Consider the following 12331-nt stretch of genomic DNA (forward strand, 5'->3'; position numbering starts at 1 on the left):
GAAAGCAAATTAGCATTTTTAGGATGAAAATGACAAGTTTCTGTAAACCATCTGGTATATTCTTAGGTTGTGAGCAGAAACCAGAGCAATAAAGGGAAATCTGCACCAATAGGGGGACCATCATAACAATCTCCACTTAGGGTTTTAGGACTTGAATCCAGGACTTCAGTGTCACAAGGGCACAGTGCATAAAATAGAAGTAGCTGGACAAAAAAGCAAAGTCACAGACATTCATTGTATGATTTGTTGGGATCTCCTCCTATAGGATCACCTAATTCGGGAGAAGGCTCAGCAGCATGATGAGACATATTACTTGTGGTCTATGGCTTTCTTTATGGCCTTCAATAGAATTTATCGTTTTCGACCAGAACTTGTATCTGAAACGGTTAGCGTAAGAACATTCCATTTCATAGAGCAAAACCTCACCAACTACTATGAAATGATGCTGATGGACAAGAAAGAGGCTACCTCCTGGGCGCGCAGGTAGGATTCCTTTTGATATTCTGAATGATTAGTAAGTTGCCAGTTTGTCAAATGCACTCAGTCAATGTAGACATCTTGTCAGCAATGTTCCCTTTAGTAACTGCTAATAGAATAGTTATAAAAAAGGGGGGGAGGGGGTATAATGTTGTATTACCAGTGTACCTTGTAAAAAGCAGAGAATACTTTTGTGTTTCTGTTGGGCAGTCACTCCAGTCCTGTTCTGTTGCAGAGCTAAGACCACCACTGCTGTCCAACACTTTTGAATGTGTCATATGTCTGCCTCTTTGTCCCATGTTATACATGTGTATGTACAATATGTTTTTAGGGTTGTTCTTTCCTGGCATATTTTTGGTTTCTTATCAGACTGCCCAATGGCAATTAACATGTTGCCAGGGACAACACACATTTCTGAAACCCTAGATATTATTACTGTGATTATACAGGATTTATATAGCGCCAACAGTTTGTGCAGCGCTTTACAATGTGAGGGCAGTCAGTACAGTTACAGTACAATGCAATACAGGAGGGATCAGAGGGCCATGCTCGTTAGAGCTTACAATCTAAAGTGGAGGGTCAAGTGATACAAAAGGTAATTACTGTGGGGCATGAGCTGATGAAGAAAACAAAAGTACAGTTGTTAGGTGGAGGCCGGATAGAAATGACTTTTAATTTTATATGGTGTTTGGTCACATGGTGTACAGTGCTGAAGTGTTTTTTTTTTTCGAAGTCCTAATTATAAAAAAAAGACATATTTAATTAATATGTAGTTGAATACCATGTGTGTCATTTTTAGAGGTTAGCCTAGGTTCACACATATGCGGTGCGGGAAGCACACTGTGTGTGTTATCCACTGCAGGTGTCAATACAAAGTTAAAAACACCCCAAAAGGATTGCAAACATAGTGCAGTTTGCCTACACTGGATCGCATAGTACAAAACAACTATGCAATGCTGTTGCCGCACAGCTTCAGAAAAGGTGCCTGCACTTCTTTGGTGCATTGTGGTGAGATTTGAACCCTTTTAAAATAAATGGGCTCAAACTGCACCACACTGGATCGCATGTGAATTGCACAGGAATGCAAGTGTAAGGAGTGTAAACCAGGGCTCATTGTTTGAATGTGTGTATTGATTGATATTTAGCTCTGATTGGAAGCATTTAATTGAATACTAACAGACTTGTTTGCCATCTTAACAGTGTTTTAAATCCATTTTTATATCTGTTTTGTAAATGCAGAATGCATCTTGCCCTAAAAGCTTATCAAGAACTTATCACTACCATCAATGAAATGGATCATTCTAAGGATGAATCTGTGCGGGAAAGTAGCAAAGTTATTAAAAGTGAGTTATACGGAGTTTTGATGACTCCTAATTTACTATGTCTTTTTCTAAATATAGTATAGTATGTTAAAATAATTGTTTTACAGTCTAAACATTGTATTGCTTTAAGTATTTTCTGTGTTTGTATCCACAGACAATATATTCTATGTGATGGAATATAGAGAGCTATTTCTTGCTCTGTTTAGAAAGTTTGATGAAACAAAACAACCACATTCATTCCTAAAAGATTTGGTAGAAACAACCCATTTGTTTCTCAAGATGTTGGAAAAGTTCTGCAAAGGAAAGAGAACCATAATGGTCCAGGTAATCTCTACCATGAAATTAAACTAGTTTCAGAATGTTTACTTAAATAAACAAATCAGAAAATTAGGTCCTGATAGATCACTTCAGGCTGGCCCCCTTTGCAGATAAAGCCATGTTAAACGTTAACAATAAGTGCCTATACTGTTTAATACTCTTAGTCCTCTTGTATTTTATTGTATTATAACTGTATTGTCTAATTTTTATATTGTAAAGCGCTGCGTAAACTGTTGGCGCTATATAAATCCTGTATAATAATAATAATATCCAGTGAGGCACATCTCAACCTGCTCTCTGTTCTCAGCATTGTGCTGATAATCAGTGACTCACTAGAGACAGATCAGCTGAAAGCCTAAAGATTTACTACTGCTGAGGGGGGAAGCAAACCACAGGAATAAGATGGACTGTGCCAAGGAAGGAGAGATTAGGCAGAGAGAAGATAAAAGCAGGAGAGGTGACAGGACAAACTCTGCTGCCAGGGAGATGCACAAAAAAAAAAAACTTACAAGTATAGTGTCTTATCTTATCTCCCCAATTCTCTGTTATCTCCCTGACAGCTAAGGCTATGAGTCTGAAGCCTGTCAATTCTGAGCTGTGATCCTGCATGGTTGTTTAACCACTTGCTTACTGGGCACGTAAACCCCCCTGCTGCCCAGACCAATTTTCAGCTTTCAGTGCTGTCACACTATAAATGACAATTGCGCGGTCATACAACACTGTACCCAAATGAAAGTTTTATCATTTTTTTCACACAAATAGAGCTTTCTTTTGGTGATATTTAATCACAGCTGGGATTTTTATTTTTTGCTAAACAAACAAAAAAAGATGGAAAATTTTGAAAAAAAAATCATGTTTCATAGTTTGTTATAAAATTTTGCAAACAGGTAATTTTTCTTCTTCATTGATATGCGCTGATGAGGCGGCACTGATAGGCTGCACTGATGGGCACTGATAGGCTGCACTGATGGGCACAGATAAGGCGGCACTGATGGGCACAGATAAGGCGGCACTGATGGGGACAGGTAAGGCCGTACTGATGGGCCCTGATGGGTGGCACAGATGGGCACTGAAAGGTACCACTGATGGGCACTGATAGGTGGCACTGATGTGCAGCACTGTTGATGAGGCACTGATTGTGGGCACTGATGGGTGGCGCTGGTGGGCACTGGTAGGCGGCACTGTCTACTGCTAGGTGGCACAGGTGGGCACTGAGGAGCTGGCGGCAGCTCTCCATGATCGGGACTGATGTCCCTCTCACGGCCGCCGATGATCAGCTTTTTTTTTTTTCTCCTCATGCTGTCAGCGCGAGGAGAAAAAATAGCTGATTACCGGCTCTGTTTACATCACATGATCAGCTGTCATTGGCTGACAGCTGATCACGTGGTAAGGGATCGACCCCTTACTCCGATCTGTGATCCAGCGAGTCTCATAGACTCACTGATCACAGAGAGTGCCGCTTGCCCTGCAGGAGGCGCACAGGCTGCTCGGGCACAGGAGGACGTCAATAGACGTGCTCCCGGCAAAGCAGGTCCGCGCTGTAGCCGTCATTCGGCTATAGTGCAGATCTGAAGATGTTAAAGTTGTAATAAACCCAAAATAAAACATTTTTCTTTATCGTACATCATAGGACGCAGAGGAGCATAGTAATTACTATGTGGGTTATAACCACCTTCAGGTGATGGACACTGGCACACCCTAAACAGGAAGTTGCCTCCCTATATAACCCCTCCTCCTACCAGGAGTATCTCCGTTTTTTCGCCAGTGTCTAAGGTGTTGATCAGGAGTGAGGATGTGCTCTGAAGAGCTCCAAGCCGGAGGGATCCCATGCTGGATTTAAACAGCCTCCATAGACCGGATCCATCTAAAGTGCCACTGCGGCCAAGGTGGATGGTACCCGGGCCTCGTATACGAAGCATGAGGTTTTGCCTGTAACGCCTCTCTTTGCAGGGCTGGACCTCAGGACCCAGGACTTTTTCGGTCATGCTACATTACTTAAAGTTTTCCTGAGGGCTGCTATACAGGTCCAAGGCAGTGGACCCCCTATAATAGGGACCCAGTCTGTGAAGGTTTGCTAAAGCATCCCGCCGTGATGGGTGAAGTTTGGATCTGTCTGTTACAGCCGTATCCTGCAGCGAGGAAAAAGTAAGGGAAGAAGCCTAGGAACTGTAAAAATTCCACCTATGTTTTTTTCTTGCATAAATAAAATGCTGTCATGCCTAAAGTCTCCACTAGAGGGAGTAAATACATACCTTAGTACAGTAGTTCTCAACCTTCCTAGTGCCGTGACCCCTTGATAAAATTTCCCAAGTTGTGGGTACCCCTAACAGTAAAATTGTTTTCGTAGCGCGGGTTGTCAGCACCCAAGGCAAGACAAGTAATTTGCGCCCCTAACCCATGGACATTTAGCGCTCCCTGAGTCCTTTTAATGGCAACTATAATCACAGGTAGTGTAACTCACTGTGCCTCCGGCTTCACTGTGTCTCCGAATTTGTGATGTCTCGTAGCAGTGACACCTATGACGAAATCAGGAGATAGGGTCTCCTCCAGCCCTTCCCACTTCGCATTCCTCACCAGTCAGCTGACCTCTAGTCTCTGCCACCCCAGCCATGCCGTGAACTGAATGGGCTAACTATTTTGCTCAGCGAGTGTGCAAGTCACTACATTGTCTTGTTTACTAAGTGCCTGTGTTTTTTGTGCTCAGCACTATGGCTCCTAAAAAAAGATGGGAACTCCAGTCGTGTCTCCACACTGTCATTCTCATCTGAGATACCAGATATGGCAAAAAAGCCATGTTAGGTCCCCCTCCCCCATACTAGACCCCTTATCAAGGGAACAGTGGGTAGAGGATGAGGTGTTACCCTCAGGAGATCAGGAATAAAGGCAAACCGATTACTCCTCTGCGGAGGAAACAAAGGTAGATGAACCTTTTTCAGCCTCACAATCTGAGAGATTGCTGGTACAATATCTTACAGGGATGGTTCGTGCCTCTTTCAAACTACCTCTTGCAGAGTCAGTTTTTGTTTCTTCTTTAGGTTTTTCATGCATTTCCTGCTGCGATTTCCAGTGTGATTAATAGCCTAACTTGTCCAGTGGACAATGCACAGATGCTTAAAGATCCAACTGATAAAATTTCGGAATTTCTGTTAAAATCCTCTTTTTATTTGGCAGGTGCGGTTACTCAGCCTGCAGTTGCAGCAATAGGCATCTGTCAGTCCCTAAAGGGACCAGTTTAGACAGGCCCTTTAAAGAGGTCCCTGCACAACAGGCCTGCGATTTGGCTGAACTACCAAGGGCGCTATGTTTTGTCATAGATGCCATGAAAGACTCTATTCACCAGGTGTCCTGCCTTGCGCTTGTGCTAGTACGTAGGACCCTGTGGTTCAAAAAAACTTTTTTTTTTTTTTTTTCTTTTTGTCAGCCAAAGCACCTTGCAAAAGGCTTCTTACTAGTTTCACTTTTCATGGGGATCGACTATTTGGGGAGGATTTGGTCAAATACACACAAATGTTTTTTTAGTGGGAAATATACTCTTTTGCCCAAAAGAAAGTATAAACGTCCTTCATTTAAACTGATTCATTCCCCTGCGCCAGGGGCATCCGCCTCTAGGCAGTGGCGCTGGCCTCCACCATCAGACTCTAGAGGAAAGCCTCAGGGTCAGGCCCAGGCACAGAAAACATTTTAGCCCCTGTATACATGACTGAAAATGCGTTTTCCTCCGCCCTGCAGGGCCTAGAAGGAAGATTAGCGACTTTAATTGCATCCGCTATCCAAAGGATAGGAAGCGCGTTAGATCCCCCACCTTAGACCCCTTATCAAAGGAACAGTGGGTAGAGGATGAGGTGTTACCCTCAGGAGATCAGGAAGAAAGGCAAACTGATTACTCCTCTGCGGAGGAGACAGTGGTAGATGAACCTTTTTCAGCCTCGCAATTGGAGAGATTGCAGGTACAACCTCTTACAGAGATGGTTCGTGCCTCTTTCAAGCTACCTCTAGCAGAGTCAGCTGATAGTTCTGTTTCTTGTTTAGGGTCCTTAAAACCTTCTCAGCCTTTTCATGCGTTTCCTGTACATGCACAGATGCACACAGAAGAGCAAGGTTTGGGGTTTTATTCAACAGACCCATTCTAGATCTAAAGAATCTAAATCAGTTCCTGAAGATCCGCTTCTTTCGTTGGAGCTGATCAGGTCAGTAGTTTCTATCCTACAAGGAGGAGAACTTCTGGCGTCTGTTGACATCAGCGATGCATATCTGCATGTCCCTGTATTTCGCGCTCACCAAAGGTTTCTGTGGTTCGAAGTAGAACAGCATTTCAGTTTGTAGCCTTGCCCTTCGGGCCAGCTACAGCACCCCGAGTATTCACAAAGTGCTAGCCCCACCTCTAGCCAGGTTAACGGCACAGGGCATAAACAGTCTTGACATACCTAGACGATCTTTTGCTAATAGACCAATCGGTGGCTGGTTTGAAACAAAGTGTACGCATTACAACCAGTTACCTGGAAAGTTTGGGTTGGGTTCTCGACCCAGAGAAGTCTTCCTTAAAACCGCTAAAAAAAGCTGGAGTATTTGGGTCTGATCATAGATACAGCCCAGAAAAAGGTGTTCTTGCCTCAGGTAAAAATCAGCTCCATAAGAGAGTTGCTGCGGATGGTCAGGTTGAAAGGAGATCCCTCCATTCGCCTTTGCATGAGGTTGTTAGGAAAGATGGTGGCTTCATTCGAAGCAGTTCCCTATGCCCACTTCCATTTGAGACTGTTGCAAAACAGTATTCTATCTGCTTGGAACAAAACGATCCAAGCTTTAGACTTGCCAATGCGGCTGTCCCCAAAGCCTCAATTGGTGGTTACTAACCCAGAATCTGCTGAAAGAAAAATCCTTCAGACCAGTTATCTGGAAAGTGGTAACGACAGACGCCAGCCTTTCAGGCTGGGGAGCAGTACTAGAGAAGGCAACAGTCCTGAGACAGTGGTCAAGATCAGAAAGAGCCTCGCCCATCAATATCCTAGAGATTCGGGCAGTGCGCCTGGCTCTGAAGGCCTGATCTTCCAGGTTACGGGATTGTCCTGTCAGGATCCAATCTGACAATGCCACAGCAGTGGCCTATATCAATCACCAAGGGGGCACCAAGAGTCTTGCAGCGCAGACAGAGGTGAACCATATTCTAACTTGTGCAGAAAGGAATATTCCGTGTCTATCGACAGTCTTCATTCCGGGAATAGAAAATTGGCAGGCGGACTACTTCGCTAGCAGTTATACCCAGGGGAATGGTCTCTTCACCCTGACATTTTTCGGGCTGTTTGTCAATGATGGGGGACTCTGGACGTAGATCTTCTAGCATCAAGATTCAACTTTGGGTCCAGGACAAGGGATCCATTTCCATGCGGAACAGATGCGTTGGTGATCCTGTGGGATCATTTCTCACTGATCTATGCTTTTCCCCCTATTCAATTGCTGCCACGACTTCTTTGCAGGATCAAGCTGGAAAGAAAGCCAGTAAATCTGGTAGCACCAGCATGGCCCAGAAGGTCATGATATGCAGAAATCGTAAAAGATGGCAGTGGAGGATCCATGGTCCCTTCCACTATGGCCAGACCTACTCTCACAGGGGCCGGTATTCCATCCTACCTTACAAAAGCTAAATTTAATGGTTTGGCTATTGAAACCCACATTCTGAAGAGACATGGGCTTTCTGGGTCAGTTATCTCTACTTTTAATGCAAGGAACCCGGTTTCCAGAACTATATGTTATAGAGTCTGGAGGGCTTATGTTTCCTGGTGTGAATCAAAGAGTTGGCACCCTCTGAGATATATCATAGGCAGAATTCTTGCCTTTCAACAATTGGGGGTAGAGATGAAGTTGGCCTTGAGTACTATTAAAGGCCAAGTCTCAGCTTTAACAATCTTATTTCAAAGACCGTTTGCTACACATTCTTTAGTCCAGGGTTTTATGCAAGGGGTGATGCGGATTAATCCGCCAGTTGGATCACCTTTGAACCCTTGGGACTTGAACTTAGTTTTGTCAGTGTTACAAAAACAGCCATTTTTAACCGATACAGCATATTCCCTTAGTCCTTCTGACAAGGGAGCTGGTGTTCTTGGTTGCTATATCCTCAGCAAGGAGGGTTTCGGAATTGGCTGCTCTTTCTTGTAAAGAGCCATACTTGATTATTCATGCGGACAGCGTGGTGTTACACACTCGTCCAGATTTTTTGGTCAGGTTTCCACCTGAACCAAGATGTTATCCTGCCATCGTTTTTTCCAAAACCATGTTCCAGAGAAGAGAAGTCACTACATTATCTTGATGTGGTGAGAGCGGTCAAGGTCTCTTTAAAGATGACTGCTCAGATCCGGAAGACTGATGTCTTATTTGTACTGCCAGAAGGTCATAAGAAAGGACAGGCAGCGTCAAAATCCACTGTCGCTAAGTGGATTCGGCAAATTATAATTCAGACTTATGATTTAAGGGGAAGATTCCACCTTTTCAAGTCAAAGCGCACTCTACCAGAGCGGTTAGTGCTTCTTGGGCAGTGAGTCACCAAGCCTCCATGGCTCAGATGTACAAGGCCGCAGCTTGGTCTGCAGTACATACATTCACCAGATTTTATCAAGTGGATGTAAAAAAGGGCATGAGGATATCGCCTTTGGGTGCCGTGTGCTGCAGGCAGCAGTATAGGTCCTCAAGTCTGTTGGCACCCTATGGGTTGTGTCTCCATCCCCTCAAATAGCATTGCTACGGTACGTCCCACTTAGTAATTACTATGCTGCTCTGTGTCCCATGATGTACGATAAAGAAAATAGGATTTTTATGACAGCTTACCTGTAAAATCCTTTTCTTGGAGTACATCATGGGACACAGAGGTCCCACCCCTCTTTTCTGGGGTATATGTATAAGTATATTGCTTTGCTACAAAAACTGAGATACTCCTGGTAGGAGGAGGGGTTATATAGGGAGGCAACTTCCTGTTTAGGGTGTGCCAGTGTCCATCACCTGAAGGTGGCTATAATCCACATAGTAATTACAATGCTGCTCTGTGTCCCATGATGTACTCCAAGAAAAGGATTTTACAGGTAAGCTGTAATAAAAATCCTATTATTATATTAAAGCTTACTAATTCTTAGATGTGGTGGCTACATTCGTTTTTTTTTTTAGGCTTTCTTTTATTTTCACCTGGTGATCTGGCCAGTAAGTCCGTTATTTTTCAGAGAACAAGCTCTTTTGCAGATGTAGCAGTTAGAGGGATGAGACAAGTTATTTACCACTGATGGGTGCTTACAATGGTCAGTTTTTATTTTTTTTATGTGAAACCTTTCTACCAAAAGGAACAAAACTGTTGCTGTAACCGCTTATAAAGTGTAAGCTGGAGTTTAGCTTCAGTTTGTTGTATTTAAATCTGATAGTACATCCAACACCCCTCTTCCCCCAGATTAACAATGCTGCTGTCCAAAAGGTACCCCTGTGCTCCTTCATTCAGAGTAGAGGCAGTCTAATACAGTCGGCGTGTTTGTGGCCAAATCACCAGGTGAAAACAGAGGGGGAGAGGATGCCTAAAAAAAATGCAGCCATCATAGCTATGGATTGGTTAGCTGCAATATATTGCATATTTTGGCTTTGGGTTTACTACTGCTTTATGTAGTAAGCTAGGACCGTTTGGGGGTTGGCAATGGTCCAGATCTCTCAGGTTCCCTTAAAGGCTAGCTTTTCGATTTTTTTTTTTTTTTTTTTTTCCCTCCTCATCAACGCAAACAAGTTTAGGCTGTCCGCCTCCGCTTTCTTAAAAGATCAGTTCAGCTCCTGTACCTTGAGATGGATGTATAAAGTGTTGCAACGTATAACAGCGATTTATTATAGAAAATGCATATAAACCTCTTTATTCGATCTAGAGTACTTTTTCTTAAGTGTAATAACCTAGACTACCCAGTCAGAATGACCATGAGAGTTAATTCTGATTGGTTGCTGTGGAATACAGGAATTCTCACTTTTCAAATTCAACGTCTTTGCTGAATAAGGCAGAGGGTGTCATAAAACATTTCATACAAACCTGAAATCTGTTCTTGCAGCCAATGGGTGTTGCTACTCATCAGTTTGTTTTTTGTGTTTATTATCATGTCAGTGCATAGTTGGGTTCATTCAGTGATGCAATGAGGAATATTGTAAGTGCAGTAACCCAGAACAACAAACCAGAATAATCTTTTATGAACCTGACTCCAAATAACTGAAATATGATCATTTCATAACTGCACATTGTACACTATAATGTCATTTATGGTCTTATTCAGGGCTTTGAAGAGTGTCTTGTAAATTTGCTGATGACAACTTTGTGTCCTGTAACAGGAAGTCTGATGTCTGTGTTCTCTTTACATAGAACCGAAGAGTTAAAAGAAAGAAGAAGAAGAAACCCAGTAGGAGCCAGGAGCAGCAAAAAAGTCCAGAAGAGTTGGAGGAAATTTGGAAAACACTTTCTGAGAGGTTGAGCAGCTGTGCTATGGTAAGGTCTGTTTGTTGCTATGAACCATTTGTATTCGTGGATAGGATTTTTTTCCTGATTTTCCTGTCCAACTAAACTAGGGTGCAGAAAATCTGCCAGAAGAAGTTGTTCCCTTTGATGCAGCCTCTGAAATACCTGTTGAAGAGCAAAGGAGTGAAGCTTTGGTGCGAATTCAGAACGGACTTTTAAGTGGGCAAGCTGCAGAGTCTCTTGTTCTGCTCCGTTCTGCCAGGTAAGCATTGTACTGCTGTACTTATATCAGCAAATGTGCAGATTTTCAGTTAATGTGAAAAGAATTATGTAGTAATGCTTACCATCTGTCACTTTTATGCAGGGAGGTCTGGCCAGAGGGCGATGTGTTTGGATCATCTGAATCAGGACCAGAGGAAGAAGTTGAACTACTCAAGCAAATTTTCTTTGCTGATCTTCCCAGTAAGTATTGTTCACTGTCCCTCAGTTGTAATCTTGTGCAAGTTAAAGTTTAATGATGGATTTTTATTTTTGGTCACTTGCTACTATTGTCTGAATTTAATTTTCAATGGGTATATTTTATTTTCAATGAATGCAGAATTTGAGTTATTTACCTGAAAGTAAATCTTGATAAGCTTGTAAAAATTAGAAAATCATATATGTCAATATATTTGTATTAGATTTACAGATTTGCAAATTAGCCACCCAGCCACCATGCAAAAAACCTAGTTGATCCTGCTGCTCTCTATCTCCATCTGTCCATGTCCCCAATTCATCTAGTGATTTTGGAGCTGTGGTGGCAACTCTGCACATGCTCCGCTTTCAGTAAGTTTCTATGCCAAGCATTTCCTCCCTATCAGATCTGAGCAGCCCATGTGACTATAGAGTCACATATGTGGGTGTATACACAGTGGTAAATGACAGCCCACTCCCTCCTTCCTCCAGCATGCCCACTAACCAGCCAAATACAATAGGGGCAGGATATTACATGTAGATTGATGGAGGCTGGAGGGGCATGACACAGTCTGTAACTGGCAGAAATCCGCCCACATCATGTTATTGCCAAAAAAATAATAAATTTAATTTCAAATATATATTTGTATGCCAATTTAAAACAATTTATTTATATTATTTATTTTTACTCTGCATTCCAAAGGCTGTTTTTGTTTTTATTTTGAATATGTGACCAGCAGCAGAGGACTAGAAGCTCCTCCTGCTTATGTTTCCCTGCAGGCAGGCTGGGAAAGATCTAGGTCCATGTGACAGCTGTATCGATTAGGAAACAGGTACTTAGATGTTTTTTGTTTTTTTTTAATTAAAATATTTAGAGCCCTTTCACACTGGGGCGGTTTGCAGGCCCTATTGCGCTAATAATAGCGCCTGCAAACCAACCCGAAAGTGCCGCTACTTTCATTCCAGTGTGAAAGCCCCGAGAGCTTTCACACTGGAGCGATGCGCTGGCAGGACTGTAAAAAAAGTCCTGCCAGCAGCATCTTTGGAGCGGTGAAGGAGCGGTGTGTTTACCGCTCCTGCCCATTGAAATCAATGGGACGGCGCGGCTATACAGCCGGCAAAGCGCCTCTGTAGAGGCGCTTTGCGGTGGTATTTAACCCTTTCTCGGCTGCTAGCGGGGGGTAAAACCGCACCGCTAGCGGCGCATACCGACGGTAAAACGCCGCTAATAATAGCGGCGTTTTACCGCCGACACCGCCCCCGCCCCAGTGTGAAGGCTCTTACAGTGCCATATTCAGAAATAGAA

At 43.2% G+C, this 12331-nt stretch overlaps 1 protein-coding gene across 4 annotated transcripts in view; it reads left to right on the plus strand.

Annotated features, from left to right (window-relative positions):
* The window catches only part of TIMELESS (timeless circadian regulator), a 164248-nt gene that overhangs the window by 79009 nt on the left and 72908 nt on the right, over nt 1–12331 (plus strand). For all 4 annotated transcript variants that reach the window (XM_073613929.1, XM_073613928.1, XM_073613930.1 and 1 more), the window contains exons 12-17: nt 266–483; nt 1717–1820; nt 1954–2123; nt 10480–10602; nt 10683–10834; nt 10937–11034. In XM_073613929.1, the coding sequence (XP_073470030.1) occupies nt 266–483; nt 1717–1820; nt 1954–2123; nt 10480–10602; nt 10683–10834; nt 10937–11034 (865 nt within the window). The remainder of the gene's footprint in view (nt 1–265; nt 484–1716; nt 1821–1953; nt 2124–10479; nt 10603–10682; nt 10835–10936; nt 11035–12331) is intronic.

This window comes from Aquarana catesbeiana, linkage group LG02, assembly GCF_042186555.1.
Source record: "Aquarana catesbeiana isolate 2022-GZ linkage group LG02, ASM4218655v1, whole genome shotgun sequence".
NCBI lineage: Eukaryota > Metazoa > Chordata > Amphibia > Anura > Ranidae > Aquarana > Aquarana catesbeiana.